Raw genomic sequence first — 25,622 nt, 5'->3', positions numbered from 1 at the left:
TTTATGTATCAACATACATTTGGTGGAGTGTGTACATTGTCATTTACCCACTGAAAAACGTGTGCACTATTTCCATCATTTTGCTCTTAGGAAGAAGGCTGTCTGAACACACACAGAGATTCTGCACTATACGAGTCTGCAGTGTGTATGACTATTAAATTCCACTTTTAAAACATAACACTCGACTGTCCAAACTCCTCCATGTCAAGGCTTAGTTTTTGAAAAAATATGTTTTAATATGGCTGGCATAATATTCTATCAGAGGGATTGTACCTCATTTTGCTAAATTACTTAAGAAGTTCTTGCTCCTTTGAATTTTGTTAGTAGCACACCAGATACATTTTAGACATTTCTTCTGTTTGTAGTAATCTTATAGACACCATAAGCACTTTTGATATGTTTATAAAATACAACCACTCTCAATGTTCCATCTCACGCATGCTTAGGGTTGTTTACTATACCTAGGCCATTGTTTCTTCTTATTACCTTTATCATTATTATTTATTCCTCTTCATTCTCCCCCAAAATGAAGAAAGTTTTAGACAGATTTTGTGCTTGGTAATAGACATATTAGATATACTAAACATTGTGTGTGAGAGAGAGAAAGAGAGACTTTATGTGGCATATGGGATCATGTGTGTGCAGGTGTATATGCCCATGTGTACATAGAGAGGGTGGAGGTGCACCAGGTGCCCCTCTCTTTCATCGTGTGCCTTATTCTCTTGAGCTACATATAGGTGCTGGGAATTGAACTCGGGTCCTCTGACAGAGAAGCTGCTGTTCTTAACTGCTGAGCCACCTCTCCAGACCCTTCTTTGTGGGGCTTAATGCTGTCTTGTTCTGTGGTCAGAAGCACTTCATTAAACATAAGGAGAGATTCCTTCTCTCTCCCCCATCTTTTTCTATTTTATTTAAGGCGCCAGGCTTTGAACCCAGAGCCTCCTTCATGCTAAGCATGAGTTCTTCCACATACCAAGCCGCTTTCCTTTCTTTCTAGTGTGTACATGTTGTTCCCTAGATAGTAGTAAACCTCGATAAATCACTCTTTCTATTTTCATGTGTGTGTGCATGTGCCTGTGTGTACATGTGTGTGATTGTGTGTGTGTGCGAGTGTGTGTGTGTGCACGTGCATGTGTGTGTGCATGTGTGTGTGAATGTGTGTGATTGTGTGTGCGTGTGAGTGTGGGTGCATGTGCGTGTGTGTATGTGTGTGCGCGTGCATGCGTGCGTGCGTGCGTATGTGATAGCTTTGGCCATCAGAACCTCCACACGGCTGTAATAAGAAAAATAGTATGTAAGGGTTGGTCAATGCAGAAGCTGTGATCTCATCAGAACTTACCTCCTACATACCAGAGCCATGTCTATCTCAGATATTGAAGGTCACGAAAAATCTATTACCTTCCCCATCCTCATCTTGCTGTTTTCCCTCCAGGGGACAAGAGAAATTTTTCATGGAAGCCCTCCTGGAGTCTGCCTGCCCAGAGCTTTTGTCACCATGCCTTTTGTTGTATTTTGAAGTTACTTAATTAGAAATGAATCATTGTACAAATCTGATGTCTCAAGATTTTCATCCCTTGTGGCTCAGATGTATATAATAGCTTTGTGGTCTAGGGGAATGGCACTATCCTCCTGCAAATGATGACGGCTCCCATTTCTGAAACTCCTTGTTTAAAACGCATTCTGTCTGTATCACCCAAGCACCTCCTAGAATGAGACACTGAGAACACAGAGCAAACAACATATTAGCCCTCTTCACTTTGCCTTAATGTTTTCTAGGGACTTAACCTCACATTGAATAGGAACTCAATTCCTCCGCTTCCAACAGGGGCTGGCTCTTCCCCTTTTGCCCATCCCGATGCCCCTTCTTCTGACCATCCTCCATTTCTCTTTAACTGTAGAGGATCCAGCTGTCTCTCTTCCCTCAGAATCCTTTATGACCTCTGACAGGAATGTCCTTTCTTCACACTCACATCACTCAGGGCTGCCTGTCATCCACTATGTCAGCTGTCACGATCTCACTATGTCATCTCCTACAAAGGTCAAAACATTGTTGTCAGTTATCAAAAGCATGGGAAGGCGAAGAGTTTCATCCCAACCAAACCATGCCTTGTTTAGGTGTAATCAGTTAGTCAGTAGACTGTCAACAAGCTTTCCACTATGGTTCAGGCTCAGTGTTAGACACGGGATATTGTTGAGTGGATTACAATGCCTCTGACTTATTGAAGTCTGTTGCATGACACCGTTACTAGGGAGACATTAACAAATACCTACTCATCCTACATGGGGAATGTCAACAGAGAAAAGTAGGGGCACCATCAAAGTCAACTGGTGAACCAATAAGTTTTGTTGGGGTTAGTTATGTGAGCATGAGTCAAGGGTAACCTATAGGAGCAGAAATAAGTCAAAGAGAGCTGCATCACCAAAAGGTCACCCCAGCATGGATGGCAGTTCATGAAAGCTGTAGGCAGCATTACAATTGGAGAGGGTCTCTTCCAGGCAGCTACTCAGCATTTGTGGGTGTGATCCTAGTCAGTTTCAGGGACTTTCTGAAGCCATTCAATTGTTTATTTTCCAAGCTTATAAAGCTCTCCCGCAGGATGCCATGTTTCCTCCCCTTAGAACATCATATGTTCTATAGAGCTTGCTTCCCTTGAAATGGAGGGTTTATATAGAAGGAAATTGATACACAAATCTACGTACTTTTTGTACCTGATACTCCTCAAACAGATACAACCTTGCCAGGGTGGACAGTAGAATTTCGATAGGATGGTGCCCACCTAAAGGCCGTTGCTGTGAAGCTTTCCTCTCCCACATGCTTTCCTCTCTGATTTCTATTCTTCTCACCTATAAACTCAGATTCTTTAATTTCCAAAGTGACCAGAAGACCCTCCCAAAGCACCTTACCCACACCTGTCCAGAAGCCTGGCCACTTCCCAGCTCCCAAAGTTCAAACACACTGGTCCTCATGCTCACCCACAGATGTTCCAGGGGAAGCCTCCATTTGACTTTTGCAGTTCCGTGCCTTGTGAGATTGATGAGGGCTAGTTGCCATGGTGACTCAGGGTAGTGAGATCCTTAAGAAGTGAGATGAGTAATGACTAGAATCCAAAATAGGCTGATATTTCTGTACCAAAATTTTTCTCATGACTAAACTATGTAATTCCAGTGGTCTAATTAGTGCTTCTTAGCCTTAGCTTCTTCAGAAAAGCAGGGATAGCTTACTATTGCACAGTTGTGTTTTGAGAACCCTTCAAAATATAAGCACAGTTATTCCTTTAAGAGCTTAGGGGAGCATCTGGTGTATAGGAAGGCAATCAATATTCTTATTTTCTTACTGCATCTTCCAATCATTTACCATCATCACCACCATCTTCTCCTTCACCACCATCAACATCACCATCACAATTACCATCCAGTAACTTCTTTGTCAGGGACAGAGCCATATAAACAAGCAAGAAAAATGAAAGTCAAAACTTTTTCTTTCATAAGTGGTTTTATTGAGATATAATTGTCATAAAAACTGTTTAAAGTTTACTATTTGATTTTTTTAATTTTTTTGAGACAGGGTTTCCCTGTAGCTTTGGAGCCTGTGCTAGAAGTCCCTCTATAGATCAGGCAGGACTCGAACTCACAGATCTGCCTGTTTCTGCCTCCTGAGTGCTGGGATTAAAGGCATTGCCACCATCACCCATTCAATATGAAATTTTAAACATGTGTGTACTTCACCCCCAACTATCCTCCACAGCACCTACAATCACCAGAACCTTGCCCCTGCCACCACCTGGAGAGGTGAGTATCTGGCTCTCTGGCTGGAGGGCCCTACTTTTTTGGCCACTGTCTATGGCTGTAATCTCTGCCCAACCCCACCAACTAGAGTCCTAGAGACATGGGAGCAGCCTCCCCACACCCCCAACCACTCCTCATGCTATCTATGACTGCTGGAGCCTTGGTCCTGCTCCCACCTGTAGAGGTGAGTATCTGGGTCTCTGGATGAAAGGCCCTACTCTCTATGCCATAGTCCCCAGAGGGACATCCTGTGCCCCATTGCCACCCCTTGGAGCCCCACCCTCACCCAGCAAAGCCACACAAACCTGGGAACAGCCTCCCCACATCTTCAACCACCCCCACAGTGTCTGTAACCATCTGAGTCTTGGTCCAGCCTCCACCTGGAGGAACTTCAGAGCCTTTTCAGCATCTGCCAGAGGCTCAAACCTGCATGTATCTGGAAGAAGAGTGACCACCTAAGCCCCAGACCCTACCTACATCAACTGGAGGAAGAGATGTAAGAACACATTCAACAACATAAAGAGCAAGATGGTACAACTAGAAACTAGTGACTCTATGACACAAGACCTGACCATCCCAACGCAGATGACACAGAAGAAAATGACCTTAAAAATAACTTTATGAAGATGATAGAGGTCCTTAAAGAGGATATAAAAGTTCCCTTAAAGAAGTGGAGGAAAAGGAAAACAATAAACTTATTAAATAAAGCAAAGAAAAAACAAACAGGTGGAGGAAATGGTTCAAGACTTGAAAGCTGAAATAGGGGCAATCAAGAAAGCACAAACTAAGGAAATTCTGAAAATAGAAAGTCTAGGTAAACGACCAGGAACTACAAATACAAGGATAACCAACATAACACAAGAGATGAAAGAAAGAATCTCAGGTGTTGAAGATATGGTAGAAGAAATAGAGTCATTGGTCAAAGAAAATGTTAAATCCAACAAACTCTTAGGAAATCTGGGACACCCTAAAAGTAAACCAATCCTAAGAATAATAGGGATAGAATGAAAAAGAAGTCCATCTCAAAGGCACAAAAATATACTCAACAAAATCATAGAAGAAAACTTTCCCAACCTAAAGAAAGACATGCCTATGAAAGTACAAGAAGCTTACAGAACACCAAAGAGACTGGACCATATGCTACATAATAATCAAAATAATAAACATGCAGAGTAAAGAAAGAATATTAAGAGCTGCCAAGGAAAAAGGCCAATTAACATATAAAGGCAGACCTGTCAGTATTATACCTGACTTCTCAATGGAAACTGTGAAAGACAGAAGGTTCTGGGAAGATGTTCTGCAGACACTGAAAGACCATAAATGCTAGCCCAGACTACTATACCCAGTAAAGCTTTCAATAATCATAGATGAAGAAAATGAGATATTCCATGACAAACCCAGATTTAAACAACACCTGTCCACAAATCCAACCCTACAGACAGTGCCAGAAGGAAAACTCCAACCCAGGAAGCTAACTACACCCACAGAAACATGGACAATAGACAATTCCATACCAGCAAACCCAAAGAAGAAAAACACATACACAATACCACCACTAACAACAAAACAAAAATAAGAGGTACTAACAATTACTGCTCATTAATATCTTTTAATGACCAGCATGGTCTCAATTCACCTATAAAAAAAACACAGGCTAACAGAATAGATATAATAATAGGATCCATCCTTCTGTGGAATACAATAAACATACCTCAACTTCAAAGATAGACATTACCTCAAAGTAAAAAGTTGGGAAAAGATTTTTCAATCAAACGAACCTAAGAAACAAGCTTATATAGCTATATCTAACAAAATAGACTTCAAACTAAAATTAATCAGAAGCAATGAAGAAGGACATTTCATATTTGTCACAGGAAATCAAGATGGAGTCTCAATTCTGAACATCTATGCCACAAATACAAGGACACCCACATGTGTAAAAGAAACATTACTAAAGCTTAACCATATATTAAACCCCACACACTAATAGTGGGAAACTTCAATACCTCACTCTTACCACTGGACAGAATTTTTATAGAAATTAACTTAGAAAAAATGGAACTTCAGAAGTTATGACTCAATGGGTTTAACAGACTTCTATAGAACATTTCATCTAAACACAAAAGAATATACCTTCTTCTCAGCACTTCATGGAACCTTCTGAAAAACTAATCACATACTTGGTAAAAAAGCAGACCTCAACAGATACAAAAAAGAAAAATAGGAATAACCCCCTGTATCTTATCCAGTCACCATAGCTTAAAGTTAGAATTCAACAACAATACTTATTATAAACTCAGAGAAATTGAACAGTGCTCAACTGAATTACCCCTGGGTCAAGGAATAAATAAATAAATTAAAGACTTCTTAGGATTCAATGAAAATGAATATATAACATACCCAAACTTATGGGACACTTTGAAAGCAGTGCTAAGAGGAAAGTTCATAGCACTAACTATAGAAAGAACCTGGAGAAATCTCACACTGGCAACTTAACAGCACACCTAAAAGCTCTTAAACAAAAAGAAGCAAACTCACCCAGGAAAAGCAGATGCCAGGAAATAATCAAATTGATGGCTGAACTCAATAAAATCGAAACAAAGAAAACAATTCAAAGAATCAATGAGACAGAGTTGAATCTTTAAGAAAATCTACAAGATTGACAAACCTTTATCCAAACTAACCAAAAGACAGACAGAATATGCAAATTAACAAAATCAACAATGAAAAGGGGGCATAACAGCAGACACAGAAGAAATCCAGAAATTCATCAGGTTATATTTTGAAAACCTGTACTCTAAAAAATTGGAAAATTTAAAGGAAATGGATAATTTTTCTGGATAGGTATTACATATCAAAATTAAATCAAGACCAAATAAACAATTTAAATAGACCTATAACTGTAAGTAAATAGAAGCAGTCATCAAGTCTCCCAATCAAAAAAAGTCCAGGGCCATCTGACTTCAGCACAGAATTTTAAAAATGAGCTAATACCGCCGGGCGGTGGTGGCGCACGCCTTTAATCCCAGCACTCGGGAGGCAGAGGCAGGCGGATCTCTGTGAGTTCGAGGCCAGCCTGGTCTACAAGAGCTAGGTCCAGGACAGGCTCTAAAAAAAAAAAAAAAGCTGCAGAGAAACCCTGTCTTGAAAAACCAAAAAAAAAAAAAAAAAGAAAAAGAAAAAGAAAAATGAGCTAATACCAATACTCCTTAAGTTGTCCCACAAAATAGAAACAGAAGGGACATTGCCAACCTCTTTTTATGAGACAACAGTTACCCTAGTACCCAAACCACACAAAGATGCAACTAAGAAAGAGAATCTCCCTCATTATAATTGATGCAAAAATACTCAATAAAATACTGGCAAACCAAATTCAAGAACGCATCAGAAAATTTATCCACCATGATCAAGTAGGCTGTAGGATGGTTCAGTATATCAAAATCAGTCAATGTAATCCACCATATAAACAAACTAAAAGAAAAAGAAAGACACATGATCATTTTATTAGATGCCGAAAAGGCCTTTAACAAAATCCAACACCTCTTCATGATAAAGGTCTTGGAGAAAGCAGGGATACAAGGAACATACCTAAACATAATAAAGGCAATATACAACAAGCCAACAACCAACATTAAATTAAATGGAGAGAAACTCTCAGCGATTCCACTAAAATCAGGAACAAGACAAGACTGTCCACTCTTACCATATCTATTCAATATAGTACTCAAAGTTCTAGCTAGCACAATAAGACAAGAAAAGGAAACCAAGGGGATACAAATTAGAAAGGAAGAAGTCAGACTTTCACTGTTTGCAGGTAATATGACAGTTTACATAAATGACAAAAAAATTTCTACCAGAGAACTCCTACAGCTGATAAACACTTTCAGTAATGTGACAGGACACAAGATTAACTCAAAAAAAATCAGAGGGGGTTATCAATTTGAGAATGGGGGAATTATGGAGGGCCTTGAGGGAGAATAAACTGGGAGAAGCTTAATGGAAGAAAGAGAGGGGAAAAGTTGCCTACATCTATTTTAATTAAAACCATTTAAAAAGAAAAATAATAAAATTAAATTATAAATAGAAAATTGGAGTTTTAGTCTGTTTTTGTTATGTATTAAAACCATATTTTAATATGAATGTGGACTTACATCAATGTTCTCTTAATATCAATTTATATTATCATATAAGTAAAATTTTGATATAAAGATAATTATCTTTTTAAATATCTCTTTTATGTATTTTAATAAATATTGCCACTTAAAAACAAAGAAAGTCTTCACAATTTATGAGCAAGGATGGCAATGTATGTCCCTCAGTTTCCTCATGTGTAAAGCAGAGAACATTCGACCTTTCTCTGGGGATGTTCTGAAGAGCTTATTGGATGAAAGTGTCTGACAAATAACTCACACAGACAACAAATGAATTGAACTTGACTTGGAGCAAAGACCTGGCAAGAATCCAAGAATCCAGCCTCTACTGTTTTCAGGTAGTGTTTATTGCTGAAACTTTATATTTATTTATTTATTTATTTATTTATTTATTTATTTATTTATTTTTGCTTTTTCGAGACAGGGTTTCCATGTAGTTTCTAGAGCCTGTCCTGGAATTAGCTCTTGTAAACCAGGCTGGCCTTGAACTCAGAGATCCACCTGCCTCTGCCTCCCGAGTGCTGGGATTAATATTGCTGAAACTTTAAAAGAGAGTTCATAATTAAAGGAAATTTAAAAACAGTTACCCTTTACAAATAATTCATAAAGCATGATCTTACAATCTGTTTAAAATGAAGTCACCCTGTGTGAATTTATCTGGCAGTCTAATATGACTGTTCCCTCAATGTAGTGCTGTGCAGTCTATTAGCTGGTTCGGAATCATAAGTTGTTTAAGAGATTCCTCTCCCACTCTATAGAGGGATGAAGGCCCAAGAAGCTTGAGTAAAGCATTATGTATGTTGCACTGAGAGTTGAGTGGGGAGCCTTGAAAGTCCATAGCTCCCAGTTATGCTTACTCCAAAGGCCTTCAGGTTCTGACTTCTATCTTAGCCTCACTCTCTTCTATTTGACAAATGCACAGAGGGCTAATCAGAATGCTGCATAATGCTCGTCCATGCCCCCTGTGCTCGTGAAGCCTCTCCTGGTGCTTTGGCATCTTCTCGATGACCCCTTCCAAATCAGTCTTTGCTTACGCATCTTCTCAAACTCACCTGAGGCCTAGAGCCCACAAGAAAGTTCACTCACCTGTTATCTACAAACCTGCCATATTTCCACCAAATACAATTGTTGTTTGTAATCACAGTAGTTAGACATTGTCAAGTTTACTTGATCTACCCCAATTCCCCAACATCCTGTTACAAGGAGAGTAGAGGCCCTTTGTTTGTCCCGGCCGCCAAGCTAGCTTACAACTACAATAACCACACAGAAATTATATTAGTTAAATCACTGCCTGGCCTATTATCTCTAACCTCTTATTGGCTCATTCTTACATATTAGTTTAACCTAACTCCATTAATCTGTTTATCTCCATGTGACTGTGGCTTACCGGCAAGTTTCTAACCAGCATCCATCTCAGGCAGGATTCAACTTCACAGCTTCACTAAATGGCTTCTCTAGGCCTCCATTCATGGACAACCCTGACACACACTGGCTTCAGTGGCTTCTCTTAGTCCAGGCAGAAGCATGTTGAGTCCCTTTCATACCCATACTCCAGTCCCGGGTACCAACTTCTGTCTTAGGTTTGTATTGTGGCAAAGAGACACTATAACATAGCAGGTCCTGAAAAGGAAAAACATTTCATTGGGACTGGCTTACAGTTTCAGAGGATCAGTCCATTATCATAAAGTACAACATGGCAGCATGCAGGCAGACATGGTGCTGGAGCTGAGATTCCTACATTTTGATAAGCAGGCAATGGGAAGTGGTCTGAGACACTGGGCAGAATCTTGAGCAAATATGACATCTCAAAGCCCACCCTACCCCCAGTGACACGCTTCCTCCCATAAGACCACACCCCTCCGATAAGACTATACCCCATAATAGTGTCACTGCCTTTGGGGGCTATTTTCTTTCAGACCACCACAGAAATGATAATAATTTGTGTTGGTCAAATTTACTGAATTACAGACTTCCTTAGTAACCAAACATTCTAGTGTGTCAGTGGAATGGTTAGTTGGTATGGGAACCATGCTCAAATTTGATTTTAATTATTTATTTTTGTTCTCACTGAGTGAGAGAAGTTGCTTTAAAGGGGATTTTTCTTTGAGATTCCAAATCATCCCCCACCCCACAAATAACTTCAAATAACATCCCTAAATAGGATTGGTTCAAATGAACACACTGTGGTGAGGAAAGGGATGGCATCCAATCATTCTGAAGAGGAACCCCAAAGATGGAGAGCACCCACTTAGCCTGGTGCATAACAGAGGGAGAAAACTGCAGGTCCATGAATGAGAATCTTCATGTGCCAGGCTCTGGACAAGATCATTACACCTAACTTACTTCAAAAGAATTTTTTTTCTAAAAAAAAAATCATTTCTCACATTTTATAAATGGGCAAAAACAAAGCAGAAATGATGTGAAGTAAAAATGAGCTGTCAGTAATTAAAATTATTTCAAAATAATTTAAAGTGGCTAGATGATAATTTATTACCTGGGTTCTGGCTCTTTGTTGCAAGTAATACATTGAGTTTCAGAAAATTAGATACTCTCAGTGACTCATGGAAAGCCAAACTATGACACACCTGGCCTTTCATCTAATTTAATCTTTTCAATTCTTTCAATCAGTGCTATCACTAAATGAATTTCATTTAAATCTCTCTAACCAGTCTATGGTATTCCCTTCTCTGGTAAAAGGTGATGTAGACACCACCCAAATTCTATATCTTAGTAGACCATAGTGCCAATGTGACCTCTAGCTTCCAGATACCTAAACCCCAGAGGACTCTGATGGGACCAGATGTCCCTTCATGGACCACCTGCAGCTTCTTTAATAACAAACTGGGTAGAGTAGAGAGGGATAGTAAGTGGTATTTAGGCAGATACTCAGTCTGAGATGTAAAAGATGCAGTAGCAAATGGCTTTGCATTGTTACTGCAGTAAATCTTAGCTTGTAAACCGGGCCGCAGGAACTTGCTACACAACCAAAATGGCAGCATTTACTGACAGTTGCTGACCTTTGAGACTTGGCTGTAAGATTTGTCTGTGGACTAGGGCAATGCAAAAAGGGGATCAGCAGTTGCACACATGCTGTTTTGTCCTTTATGGGCTTGTTATGTAGGTGCATCTCATTGAGCTATGATCTCCATTTCGCTGATGTGGAATGAAGTGAAAGGACCAAAGTCCTGGCTGCAGTGTGTAGCAGGCTTCCTTGGACCACCAGTGCCTAAATAATGACATGGAGATTTATTATTAATTATAATGCTCAGTCTTAGCGTATGCTTGTTTCTAACTAGCTTTCTAAACTTAAATCAACCCATTTCTAGCCATCTATGTGCCTCCAAGGCTTGTTTACCTCATCTTTGTATGAGCCATCCTGCTTTCCTGCTTCCTCCATGGCTGGTTGTCCAGCTCCACTTTTCTGTGTGTCTGCCAGCCTTGCCTATCCCTCCTCTGCCTAGCTATTGGCTGTTCAGCTTTTTATTAGACCAATTAAGTTCCTTAGGCAGGCAAGGTGAAACAGCGACTCATCTTTACATAGTTCAACAAATGTAGCATAAACAAAGCAATACATCTTTTCATAGTTAAACAAATGCAGCACATCTTTATATAGTTAAGCAAATATTCTATTCCACAACAGTAGTTAAGAAAATTCTACAACTCATTGAATATCCCAAATCCATATTATTCTGAAGCAAACTCATTTATGATTATTTCTTTTTCCTCCCTATTATCTTTTGAAACTTAGAAAAAGTTTTCAGAATAAAGTTGGACAGCAAATATCTTGTTTCCTTCCAACTTCTGTAAATTGTTTGGTTCTGCTCTGGTTTTGGGGGTACTTGCCAACAAGTCTGAGTCAGTCAAACCATTCCTTAAAAAAATGAAAAAAATACAACCAAACCAGCCCTAAGTGAGTCATGGTACCCAGCATGCATATTTATAGGCTCTATCCAAGAGTGAAATCCACTCCAGGCTCTCTTGTTCACGCCCCCATGCATCTGCGATCTTGTGTAAGGCACTTGGAGATATCAAAGACTATGGTACTTATTCACCCACACGTGTCAGTAATGGGGTTTGAACTTTCAGTGAACCACCACCATCCCACAGAGCCAAACACTAAGTGCCCATCTGTGGAAGCAGAACTGTAAAAGGAAAATTCTGTTCTTGCCTATACTAGACATTTTTCCAATTGGTTTTCCTGTGAGTCACTGCTGAATCTTGGAGCACTAGCCACATACCTTCCTGTGGACACAGCAGAAGGGGTGTGTTGGCACTAGAGTTGGACAGATTGGGGATCCACTGGTACTGATGATATGACCTTGGAATGCTGTTGCCTCTCTGAGACCTAATGTTTTCATTTAAAATGGAAACACAAGTGCTCTCTGCTGTGGAAGTGCTGTTGGGAGAAGAGCATAGAGAAGAAAGAGAGCAGGAATGGATGGGGTGCAGCTCACTCAGTAGAGCACTTGTCCAGTACGAGTGCCCTGGGTCCAAACCTCAGCACTGCATAAACCAGGTGTGGTGGTGCACACCTACGATCCCAGCACTCTGGCGGGGGTGGGGGGAGGCAAATAGATCGGGAATTCTTAACTACAGAGCAAATCTGAGGACACTTTGTAGTACATGGACCTAGTCTCAAGAAAAAACAACAAAAAACTAAAAGAAAAGATGAAACCCAGAAGGTACAATAAATAGCTCTAGGATGTGACAGGAGGAGTTCATGCCAACCGCAAGCCTCAAGAAAGTAGGAAAAGGCGGATTCTGACCCCATAGAGAGCAGATGTCTGGAGAGGTTGCAGTTCACAGGTGATCCTCAGCAGGAGAATGGATGAGCCAGCTCCCCCATAGTGACTTGGCATGGAGGAAGCCAGACCAAAGAAAAATGCTCACTGTCATCTTTCCCTGACTTCCCTCCTGAGCTTTGAATCCATCCAAGAAGACCCATGCAGTCTACATGGGTGAGAATCCCAGGACCCTGCTAGGTGGTCTGGTGTGGAGAGCAGATCGGTGGGCCAGTGGTGGCGTATGGCTCAAGTTACAAACAGCACGATGCGTGTGAATGCTGTGTCACACACTTGGCAGGGGCTATGTGCTTAATAAATATTGGCCCTGGTTATTTAATCAACATGAAGAGAATTGGAGAATCTTGCATCTTGTGATTCATTTCCATTGCAAACTTGGCATTCAATTTTCTAGATAAATTGAGCCAAGATAGCTCCTGCTCCTAGTGTTTACTGTATACATTTGCAGGTCATTATCACCTCAGCTATGACCTCTGACACATTCTTTCTTCCTCCTCCAGAAGAGAATAAATCATCATTGATGATAAATTCATCTATGATTTTTCTCAGCATCCTCTAGGTAACGCATGATATGAGACACAGAGGCTGCTGGGGTGGACATACACTGGGCCACACAGTGTTTGCTGGCTGGCACTGGGAAGAGACAGAAACCATTAATCAAGGAACAGCATGTATGCCACTAGCTGGGGAAAGGACAGGAGGCTGTGCTGAAAGCTTAAGGGCCGTACCTTTCCCGAATCCTTGGGAATCCAGCCTGATGCTGCCATTACTGACCACTTGGGAACGGATATTCAAGAACATGAAGAGTAACAGCATTGCAGAAAGGAGTCTTTCATTTGCAATGGTTTGAAGGTTTGAAAAGGCAGATGCTCAGCCCCAACTCTGGTGTCTTTCCAGCATTCTTCTGGGGCAAGTGCTTAAGTGAATAAGATTAAGGTCATTTCCTAACTGCTTGCAAATAAAACAAAAAACAAAAACAAACAAACAAACAAACAAAAAAACCAAAAAAAGCCTCCTGTTTATGGACTGAGTACATTCTTTTCCAACTAATTAGCTTGACAAAGCTAAATGGAAAATTGTTTCTAAACCTCCCTAGGCAATTACACCTAAGTGTTTTATCTTGTCTACAACCCTTCCACTGCCTGCTGAGTTTCTGCTGCCAAAGATCGGGGTGCAGGGCTTAGATGCACACACCACTGCTGAGCTAGCAAGGAATCACCATGCTGCTAGAGTCCCCCTCTGGCCCCACTCCATGACTCCCTGTTCATTCTTACCCCAGATGTCTGTCTGTCTACAGACAAAACCCACCCCAGCTTCCATGGAAGAGTCAGACAGGGTTTCCTCTGGGGCATGTGTGACATGTGGGAGAAAGAGGGCAGCGGATGATAGAAAATGACGGCAAATAGCAGTGAGAGAGATACCGACGATCTCAATGTGGCTGTTGTGTGTGTCAGCTGTACCCTAGCAATGTGCATCACACTGTATGAAGATAAGGCCCACCAGGCCCAAAGGAGCCAACCTGAAGTCTACCTGGTGCTTTCGGAGGTCCTGATCATGAAAAATGCCAACTGTCAACAGATTAGAACACTTGAGTTCTGGGAGGAAAGTTTTTCCCCTGTTGTTAAATAAACAAGTCTTCTGTAAGCCTGACTCCCTGCGTCTGAGATGCTGACACTGCACCTTCATCTGGCCCCCAGAACAGGGACTTCTAAAGCAGCTCACCTGGTCAGAGTCTTTTTTTCTCGGCTGCGGCTGTAGTTTTTGTATTTTGCCGAGAACAGGTCTGAGTCATCTTCCTTTCCCCACTCCTGGCGCCAGACAGTGCTCACAAGACAGTATACTTTTGGTTAAAAAGCCCCTTCAGCAGGAAGCATTGGGATCCCCATCTTTTCATTCTTTTGTGTTGTCTGTCATGTTTGTCTCTCCCATCCACTTAGACACATTTTTCCTGTTTCAGTTTCCTGGCATCTCCATATAAGGGCTGATCCCCCAGGAGGCAGAACCAAGGCTTGGCTCCCCAACACCTTCCCTCGTCCAGAGACACGGTGCGGGAATACAGCTGTGGCCCCCAAAAACACAGAAGCAGCCCACTATTCACGAGACGTAAAGGTCTGATACAGTTCCCCACTTCTGTTGGCTGTTGCTCTCCCACTGCCCCCCTCAGAGGGGTGCTGACACACTGGGTGGAGTGATCTGGGGAATGCCACATTCGCCTCAGCAGGGAGAAGTGAGCTGTGTGGTGGCACGGGAGATGAGGACCCAGAAGCCAGTGCTGAGGTGTGTGAGCTGTGACTGCTACAAGCTTCCTGCTTGACTGAGGTCTCAGGGTGCTGTCTGACACTCAGGTGTAGGTGACACTCCCAGGCATGGGCTCAGATGTAACAGACTTCCCTAGCGTGGTGTGCAACTTGGAGACCTTCTGGTGCCTGGCTTCCCTCGTGTGAGCAGCATAGATGTCTGCCCTGGTGCAGGACACAGCTCAGAAGGCATTGGGTCCCTCTTGGACCTCTGATGGGCTGTGTGCCTGTCATCTGATCCTCCTGCATCTTCTGGTACTTATTGTCCTTCCAGGCAGTTCCGATAGGTCTGTAGTCCTGCACAGCTGACCCTGCAGACCTCGCAGTAGTGCATGGAGGGCTGCCGGGGGCCAGTCTTAGGCTGTGACACCCTGTCCAGGGACGGCAGCGGATAGCTAGTAAAACTGAGGTCCCAGGGCTCAAGCCCACCAGAGCCTTCCAGGATGCCTGCCGCTTCTGTGGGCCCACTGGGACTCTGGTGGGCCATCCAAGTGGTGGGAGTTTGAGCCCGCCCAGCAAAGAGAAGCTGCATCTGGCTGCTCTGGTATGTCCTCACAGCTTCTGGTAGCCTTTGACTCTCTGCAGCTGGAAAGTGGATGCAGCAGTGGCCACAGCTTTGTGTTGCTGCTGCCGGTGTACACCCTTGGTTACCTGGGGCTGATCTTCAGTTGGGTGCTGCTGGCACTTGCGTTTCTCACCTAGTGCTGCCAGAGGCCTCAAGGCCAGCTGCCTGTGCGGTGCGCTGGCGCTGCTGGAGGACAGGGAGCAAGCTGTGCACCTCGGGGCGCACATCTACAATCTGCCCGCCTGGGTTCATCTTTCAGACACCAGAAGAGTGGAATGGCTGAATCAGATGGTGAAGCACGTGTGGCCCTTTATTTGTCAATTTATAGAGAAACTCCTTGGAGAAACCACAGAACCAGCTGTGCTGGGAGCGAATGCCACCTCAACACCTTCAGCTTCACAAAAGTGGACATGGGTCAGCAGCCCCTCAGAGTCAATGATAAGGTTTATGCTGAAAATGTGGACAAAAGACAAATTATTCTGTATACTTCAGGTTAGTTTTATAGGAAATGGTGAGATTGATTTGGAGATCTGCTGGAGGCAAAGACCTATATTTTTGAGATCTGTATTTTGTTTACAGCCATCTTTAAGTTCACAAGTAAGAACATTGCAGGGCAAGTTCCGGACCTAGGAAATTAGCCTAGTGAGACATTCAGGCACCAGGCTTTTAGAAACAATTGGCATTTCCTTTGTTAGTCAACAATCACAGACCCTCAGTATTTCCTTATCAGCTAGGGATGTCTCTGGACCTGATTTCCAGCAGACCTGACACCCCTCCCCTCCCCCTTGCCCATTTTGCTATATAACAGCTTCTGAGAATTAGTAAAGCGCTGCTTGATCAGAAATCCTGTCTTGCTGTTGTTTCTCGTGTCTCTTGCCCTTCCCTTCCTCTTCTCCGGTTTTATCAGAGACCCCCGTTTGTATCCCGCTGGCCGGGATTGAGATCAAACAATATTTTTTTGTGGAGCTGGTGTGAAAAGTATTCAGATTCATGGGACAGTGTGGGTGATCCTGGAGCCCTTGCTTGGCGACATGCCTTTAGCTGAAGCATTGCTCATCTTCTTCCTTAGGAAACCACATTTAGAGATTAACTGGACAGGATTGACTAATCTCCTAGATGTCCCTGGACTGAATGGTTAATCAGATACTAACATTTTGGATATAATACCAAACTAATTGACAACCACTTACCAAAAAAAGAAGATCTTATCAGGGTTCCCTGCCCTTCCAATAAAAATACAGTCCCATGCAGTCCCCTCCTCCACTCCATCCCTCATGTCACCCTGGCCTTTTCAGACTCCAATAAAAACAGAGTACTGAGCTGGAACCTGTCACATATTATAAACCTGTCACCTAAACATCTATATCTCTTTACTTCTCAGAAAAGTTGTAGGACCGACTCAGTTAAAAATCAAAGTTGGCATTGGAGTTGGAGTGTGACTCCTTCTCTAAACCTAAGCATGTTGTTAGAAGAAAAATTCAGAGTTTCTGTCTCATATCAAAAGAGCCACCTGGTGTGTGACAGAAGAAATAAAAAATCTAGGGACTATTGTTGTCAAAACTCTGTTATCTCACCAAAATTCTATTTCTCCCCTTACTTATTTTTGACTCTTTAGTACCTTTCTTTGACTAAACAACGTAAGTATATATTAGCAGACAGGTAGGTAAAATGGATAGATAGATAGATAGATAGATAGATAGATAGATAGATAGATAGATAGATAGATTATAGAGAGATAGATAATAGATATAACATATTCAGTAGAATATTATTATATTTTAACATATTTATCTTATTTTTAACTATTTGTAAGTGTATTGTGTCTATGTGTCTGCATGTATGGTCCTGCCTATGCCTCTTAACAATTCAGTGACTTTTTGGGCTCCTGGAAGGTTTCCCACATCACTGGAATAGTCTGTAATCCACAGGGACAAGCCATTGTGAAGAGGACCAATAGGAGTTCTTAAGGAGCTGTTGGCCAGGACTGTCTCTCCAGAGGCTAGGAGAGATTCTCATCTGGCCTTAACAGAGGTCCCTTTCCAGATGAACTTTCTGAGTTTTGATGACAAAGAGCTCAAACCCCTTATGACAAATTCTTATATTTTCCCCTCCCATATGGTTGGAAATAGCAGCAGATAAACTGATGGGAATTGTCAATTGCCAAAAAACATATGCATTAAGAATGCCAAGATTCTGAGTGACAACTGGGAGCAGAGAGCAGTCTTGATACCATGCAGATGCTTTGGGTATTTTTCTCCCTCTCATCTCCAATCCCTGAGAAAGAGAATCGAGTATTTCTCACACTCCAGGGTGTGAGAATTATGAAGCTCCAGCAGCTCTCAGGAGGAGCTGGAAGTGACAGTTAATGGTAGAAAGTGGGACATCTTTCTCTCTATGTAATGCCACTCTATATTCCTCAGAATTTAGCCACGATCCCTTGCTACTAACAGGTGATAATAGTTTTAGTTTTCTGTATTTAACATGCCTTATAATTCTGTCTTCTAGAGCTGGGAATTTGGTAGAGTTTGCTCATCATGTAGGAGACACTGGGCTCCACCCCTGGCACTGAATAAACCAGACAAGGCGGCACACACGATTAATGCTAATACCTAGGAAACAGAGACAGGAGAATCAGAAGTTTCAGACCATTCTCAGTGATTCTGAGGCCAGCCTGAGTATGATGGTTTGAATGAAAATGACCACCATGAGCCCCAGAGAGTGGTGCTATTAGGGGGTGTGGCCCTGATGAAGGAAGTGTGTCACTGTGGAGGCAGGCTTTGAAGTTTCAGAAGCTCAAGCCAAGCCCAGTTTCACATTCTCTTCCTGCTGCCCATAGGTCTGGGTATAGGACTCTAAGCTAACTCTCCAGCACCATGTCTGCCTGGGTGTAGGACTCTAAGCTACATCTCCAGCACCATGTCTGCCTGCATGTTTTCATGCATCCCACCATGATAATGATGGACTAAACCTCTGAATTGTAAACATTCACCCCAGCTAAGCGTTTTCCCTTAGAGGAGATACTGTGGTCATGGTGTCTCTTGACAGCAATCAAACACTAACTAAGGTACTGGGCCACAGTTCTTCCTCGTTTTGCTTGACCTGTCCTTCAGTAACTTCACTGAGAGTACCCCATCGAAAAGTGCCATCTGTTGTGACCCGAGCTTGCTGTGCTTTTCTCTGTCTTGACACTGGTTATTCTGTACTGGGATAGCTGTTTCTATCCTGTTCTCCAGCCAGCCAGACTGTTGCCTCCTTTGTAATGGGCAGAGTGTGTTAGTTTTCTCATCACTATGACAAAAATACCTGCTGGAAGCAATTTAAGAGCAGAGTTTTTTTGGGTCTTTTGAAACAGGGTTTCTCTGTGTATCAGCTCTAGCTGTCCTGGAACTAGTTCTGTAGACCAGGCTGGCCTTGAACTCACAGAAAACCACCTGCCTCAGCCTCCCGAGTGCTGGGATTAAAGAGTGCTACCATCGCCCAGCTAAGAGCAGGTTCCTTTTAAATCGTGATTTCACATTTCAGAGGGAACAGTCCATTGAGGTGGGGAAACATGGTGGAATTCATGGCAGCAGAAACATTGATCATGGCTTGCTCACATCCTGGCAGTTTAGAAAGCAGAGAGCAGGAACATAGCAGGTATTACCTTCAAGGGCCACCTTGAAGTGACCTAGTTTCTTTAGCCAGGCCACAGCAGCAATCTGTCCACAATCACTGAGTGTAGCACCTTGGCCTGAGACAAGTGTTCTACACATGATCCTGAAGGCACATTTCACACTCAGACCATAACAGATGTGCACCCTCTTTGCTTTTTGGTGAGCATCCTAGTTCACTGTGTATATAACAGGACTCAGTAAGCTCTAGGTGAGACCCACGGGGGTCACCTGTGGGACATGTGAGCAGAAGGATGAAAGGGGAAATCTAGAGATGCATATTGCAGAGTGGCCAGAACCTACATGAATGACAGTCCTGACGTTCTCTTCAAATCCTGGGGAGTTCAGGCAGTCATTGCTAGGCATAGTGTGAGCTTCAGCATACACAGGCTGGAATTTCCAATGGTTTTCAGAAGAGTTGAAATTGTTTCTTGTATTGAATTGTTTTGAAATTTTCTCTTTGTGCATGATAATGGGAGTGTGAATTATGTCTGTCCTGTACTATAAATTCTGCAAGGTACCAGAATTGTCTTGATTGCTCTTATTTTTCTTCTACCGGCCATATACTTGTTGAATGAATAAATAAACACATAAAAATGAAAGCTATTGCCTAAATATGTGACCTTTGGTAAATAACATACTTCCTCAATCCACTGTCTACTGATTACAATATCTCCTTACAGGCACCCTGAATTTTGTTAGACTTGAAGAGAAGCTGGGAAATCCTTACCTCAAAGTTTAAGATTTTTAATTTACCTCTCTGTAATGATATTTCATTTGTATTTTAATAAATAAAACTTGCCTGGAGACCAAAGAGTAAAACAGTCACACTGGTCAGCTATACAGATCAGGCAGTGGTTTCATACACCTTTAATCCCAGGTTTTGGGAGACAGAGGCAGATGGATATCTGTGAGTTCAAGGCTAACCTGGGCTACACAAGATCAATGCAGAAACAGAACCAGGTGATGGTGGCTCACACCTTTAATCCCAGCACTCAAGAGGGAATATAAGGCTCTCTCTCTTCCTGTCCCTTCCCAGCTTGCACGCAGAATCCTCCCCCCCTCCCCCTGCCTCATCCTCCTGTATTTGGGGCCACAAAATCCCACAGCTCAGCCTGTTTGGGCTCTGGGGACCTGGAATTGAGTGCACCCAGGCCTGTGGGAGGTCCCCTCCTACATTGGCCTGCCTGGGGCAGGGTAGGCCTTTGTCTGAGAGCTGCTTGGCCTGCAAGGGGACCTGACAGTCTGCCAGAGGATCCATCATTCTTTGGGACACTGCAGTCCTGATGAGGACTTCTGGAGATGCACTTTCATACCTCGCTGACCTCTCAACACAGTAGCACCAGTGATATTTTCTTAGTTGTTCTCAGGTGTCCTGCTCCAGTTCTAAGGCCATCCACCCAAAGGGGTCAGACTCTGGCCCCCAGGCAGGTCTGAGGATTCCTGCGGAGGGGTGCAGGCTCCTTCAGATTGTGCTGCCAGGTTTGCTGTGTGGTATTCCATCCCGCCCTGCTCCCACCTTGGCCCTTTTGTCTGGGCTGCGACCCTGGGCTGCCTGGAATCCCTGATCCTGTGCCCTGACATTCAATCTGAACTGGGGTCAGACTCTGGCCTCCAGGCAGGTCTGAGGATTCCTGCGGAGGGGTGCGGGCTCCTTCAGATTGTGCTGCCAGGTTCGCTGTGTGGTATTCCACCAGTTCAGTTCCACCTGAACTGGTGTCCTGCTCCTGTTCTAAGGCCATCCACCCAGAGGAATCAGACTCTGGCCTCCAGGCAGGTCTGGGGATTCCTGCAAGGGAGTGCGGACTTCTTCAGATTGTGACGCAAGGAATAGGTCCTCCTCTGACACAGGGGAGATCCAACCAGTTTCAGTCACAGCAAAGATTGGTCTAGGACACCAAACGCCTCCGGGCTCCTTTTGAAGGAAGAGATGGGCAGGCGCCAATGCAGGAGCTCCTCCAACAACATGAAAGGCAACATGACATCACCACAAGCCAGACATCCCGAAACAACAAGAATTGAACACCCTACCCCAGAAGATATAGAAGAATCCGACCTTAAACAGTACTTTATGAAAATAATAGAGGACCTTAAACAGGAGGTAAAAAACTGCCATAAAGAAATGGAGTTGACAAACAAAAAGGTAGACGAAATAAATAAATCTCTCAAAGATACCCAAGAAAAACAAGAAAAACAAGAAAAAGCAATGAAACAGGTAAGGGAAACAGTACAAGACCTGATAAATGAAATGGAGGTATTGAAGAAAACACAATCTGAGGGACGACTGGAAATGGAAACTCTGAGTAAACGAACAGAAACTTCAGAGACAAGTATTTCCAACCGAATACAAGAGATGGAAGAAAGAATCTCAGACTCTGAAGATACTATAGAGGAAATAAACTCACAGATTAAAGAACTAAACAAATCTAACAAATTCTTAACACAAAACATTCAGGAAATCTGGGACACCATGAAAAGACCAAACCTAAGAATAATTGGGGTAGAAGAAGGAGAAGAATTACAACTCAAAGGCCCAGAAAACATATTCAACAAAATTATAGAAGAAAACTTCCCCAACCTAAAGAAGGAGGTTCCTATGAAGGTACAAGAAGCCTACAGAACACCAAATAGACTGGATCAAAAGAAAGCATCCCCACGCCATATAATAATCAAAACACAAAACATACAGAATAAAGAACAGATATTAAGAGCTGCAAAGGAAAAAGGTCAAGTAACATATAAAGGGAAACCTATCAGAATTACACCTGATTTCTCAATGGAAACCATGAAAGCCAGAAGAGCTTGGATAGATGTGCTACAGACACTAAGGGAACATGGATGCAAGCCTAGACTACTATACCCAGCAAAGCTTGCATTCACCATTGATGGAGAAAACAAGATATTCCAGGACAAAAACAGATTTAAACAATACGCAGCCACAAATCCAGCCTTGCAGAAAGTAATAGAAGGAAAATCACAAACCAAGGAGTCCAACAACGCCCACAATAACTCAGGCATCTAGCGACCCTTCACCAGCACAACTAGAAGAAGGGAAACACACAAACTCTACTACTAAAAATGACTGAAGTTAACAACCACTGGTCATTAATATCACTTAATATCAATGGACTCAATTCACCTATAAAAAGGCACAGGCTAAGAGACTGGATACGAAAACAGAATCCAACATTTTGCTGTTTACAAGAAACACACCTCAACCACAAAGACAGACACCTACTCAGAGTAAAGGGTTGGGAAAAGGTTTATCAAGCAAATGGCCCTAAGAAACAAGCGGGTGTGGCCATACTAATTTCCAACAAAGTTGACTTCAAACTAAAATCAATCAGAAGAGATGGAAAGGGACACTTTATACTCATAACAGGAAAAATCCATCAGAATGAAGTCTCAAACCTGAATATCTATGCCCCTAATATAAAAGCTCCCACTTATGTAAAAGAAACACTTCTAGAACTCAAGGCAGCCATCAAACCACACACACTAATAGTTGGAGACTTCAACACTCCTCTCTCACCAATGGACAGGTCAATCAGACAGAAACCTAACAGAATTGAAAGACTTAATGGAGGTAATGAACCAAATGGACTTAACAGACATCTATAGAACATTCCACCCAAATAGGAAAGAATATACCTTCTTCTCTGCGGCTCATGGAACCTTTGCGAAAATTGACCATATACTTGGTAACAAAGCAAACTTCCACAGTTACAAAAAAATATTAGTAACCACCTGTGTCTTATCAGATCACCATGGATTAAAATTAGAATTCAACAACAATGCTACCCCCAGAAAGCCCACAAACTCATGGAAACTGAACAGTCAACTACTGAACCACACCTGGGTCAAGGAAGAAATAAAGAAAGAAATTAAAATCTTTCTTGAATTTAATGAAAACAAAGACACAACATACTCAAACCTATGGGACACAATGAAAGCAGTGCTAAGAGGAAAGTTCATAGCACTAAGTGCCCACTTAAAGAAAACGGAGAAAGCACTCTTTGGTGACTTAACAGCACACCTGAAAGCTCTGGAAAAAAAAAGAAGCAGACTCACCTAGGAGAAGTAGAAGACTGGAAATAATCAAACTGAGGGCAGAAATCAACAAAATAGAAACACAGAAAACAATCCAAAGAATCAATGAAACAAAAAGCTGGTTCTTGGAGAAAATCAACAAGATTGACAAACCCTTAGCCAAACTAATCAAACGGCAGAGGGAGAACACGCAAATTATTAAGATCAGAAATGAAAAGGGGGACATAACCACAGACACAGAGGAAATTCAGAGAATCATTAGATCTTACTACAAAAGCCTGTATGCCACAAAATTGGAAAATGTAAAAGAAATGGACAGTTTTTTAGATAAATACCATATACCAAAGTTAAACCAGGACGAGGTAAATGCTCTAAATCGTCCTGTTAGTCGTGAAGAATTAGAAACTGTTATCAGAAACCTCCCTACCAAAAAGAGCCCAGGACCAGATGGTTTCAATGCGGAATTCTACCAGAACTTCCAAGAAGACCTAATACCTATACTCCTTAAGGTATTTCATAATATAGAAACACAAGAGTCACTGCCAAATTCCTTCTATGAAGCTACAGTTACCCTGATACCTAAACCACACAAAGACTCAACCAAGAAAGAGAATTACAGGCCAATCTCACTCATGAACATTGACACAAAAATTCTCAATAAAATACTGGCAAACCGAATCCAAGAACACATTAGAAAAATTATCCATTACGATCAAGTAGGCTTCATCCCAGAGATGCAGGGCTGGTTCAACATACGAAAATCTATCAATGTAATCCATCATATAAATAAACTGAAGGAAAAAAAACCATATGGTCATCTGATTAGATGCTGAAAAAGCATTTGACAAAATTCAGCACCCTTTTATGATAAAAGTTTTGGAGAGATTAGGGATACAAGGGTCATTCCTAAATATAATAAAAGCTATTTACAGCAAGCCGACAGCTAACATCAAATTAAACAGAGAGAAACTCAAGGCTATCCCACTAAATTCAGGAACACGACAAAGCTGTCCACTCTCTAATTATCTCTTCAATATAGTGCTTGAAGTTCTAGCAATAGCAATAAGACAACATAAGGGAATCAAGGGGATTCAATTTGGAAAGGAAGAAGTTAAACTTTCATTATTTGCAAATGATATGATAGTATACATAAGCGACCCCAAAAACTCCACCAAAGAACTCCTACAGCTGATAAACTCCTTCAGTAACGTGGCAGGTTACAAGATCAACTCCAAAAAATCAGTCGCCCTCCTATACACAAAGGATAAGGAAGCAGAGAGGGAAATCAGAGAAGTATCACCTTTCACAATAGCCACAAATAGCATAAGATATCTGGGAGTATCTCTTACCAAGGAAGTGAAGGATTTATTTGACAAGAACTTTAAGTCTTTGAAGAAAGAAATTGAAGAGGATACCAGAAAATGGAAGGATCTCCCCTGCTCGTGGATTGGGAGGATCAACATAGTAAAAATGGCAATTCTACCAAAAGCAATCTATAGATTCAATGCAATCCCAATCAAGGTCCCATTAAAATTCATCACAGAGATTGAGACGACAATAATCAACTTTATATGGAAAAACAAGAAACCCAGGATAGCCAAAAAAAATCTTATACAATAAAGGTACTTCTGGAGGCATTACCATCCCTGACTTCAAACTCTATTACAAAGCTACAGTATTGAAATCAGCTTGGTATTGGCATAAAAACAGAGACGTTGACCAATGGAATCGTATAGAAGACCCGGATCTTAAACCACAAACCTACGAACACCTGATTTTTGATAAAGGAGCCAAAAGTACACAATGGAAGAAAGAGGGCATCTTCAACAAATGGTGCTGGCATAACTGGATGTCAACCTGTAGAAGAATGAAAGTAGATCCATATCTATCACCATGCACAAAACTCAAGTCCAAATGGATTAAAGACCTCAATATTAATCTGAACACATTGAGCTTGATAGAGGAGAAAGTGGGAAGTACTCTACAACAAATGGGCACAGGGAACCGTTTCCTGCGCATAACCCCAGCTGCACAGACATTAAGGGCAACATTGAATAAATGGGACCTCCTGAAGTTGAGCAGCTTCTGTAAAGCAAAGGACATTGTCACTAAGACACAAAGGCAGCCTACTGACTGGGAAAAGATCTTCACCAACCCTGCAACTGACAAAGGTCTGATCTCTAAAATATATAAGGAACTCAAGAGACTAGACGGTAAAATGCCAATTAACCCAATTAAAAAATGGGACGCTGAACTGAACAGAGAATTCTCAACAGAAGAAGTTCGAATGGCCAAAAGACACTTAAGGTCATGCTCAACCT

At 42.0% G+C, this 25,622-nt stretch overlaps 1 protein-coding gene across 1 annotated transcript in view; it reads left to right on the top strand.

Moving 5' to 3' along the window:
• Positions 1-15,876: 15,876 nt before the first annotated feature.
• LOC119811561 (vegetative cell wall protein gp1-like) overlaps positions 15,877-25,622 on the top strand; it is a gene marked incomplete at its 3' end in the record, with an annotated part of 28,952 nt that continues 19,206 nt past the window's right edge. The window contains 1 exon segment of the mRNA XM_042054910.1: positions 15,877-16,093. Within this exon segment, the coding sequence (XP_041910844.1) occupies positions 15,877-16,093 (217 nt within the window).

This window comes from Arvicola amphibius, chromosome 4, assembly GCF_903992535.2.
Source record: "Arvicola amphibius chromosome 4, mArvAmp1.2, whole genome shotgun sequence".
Taxonomy (NCBI): Eukaryota; Metazoa; Chordata; class Mammalia; order Rodentia; family Cricetidae; genus Arvicola; species Arvicola amphibius.
The sequence above is the reverse complement of the archived record's forward strand: the minus strand, read 5'-3'. Positions and strand labels throughout refer to the sequence as shown.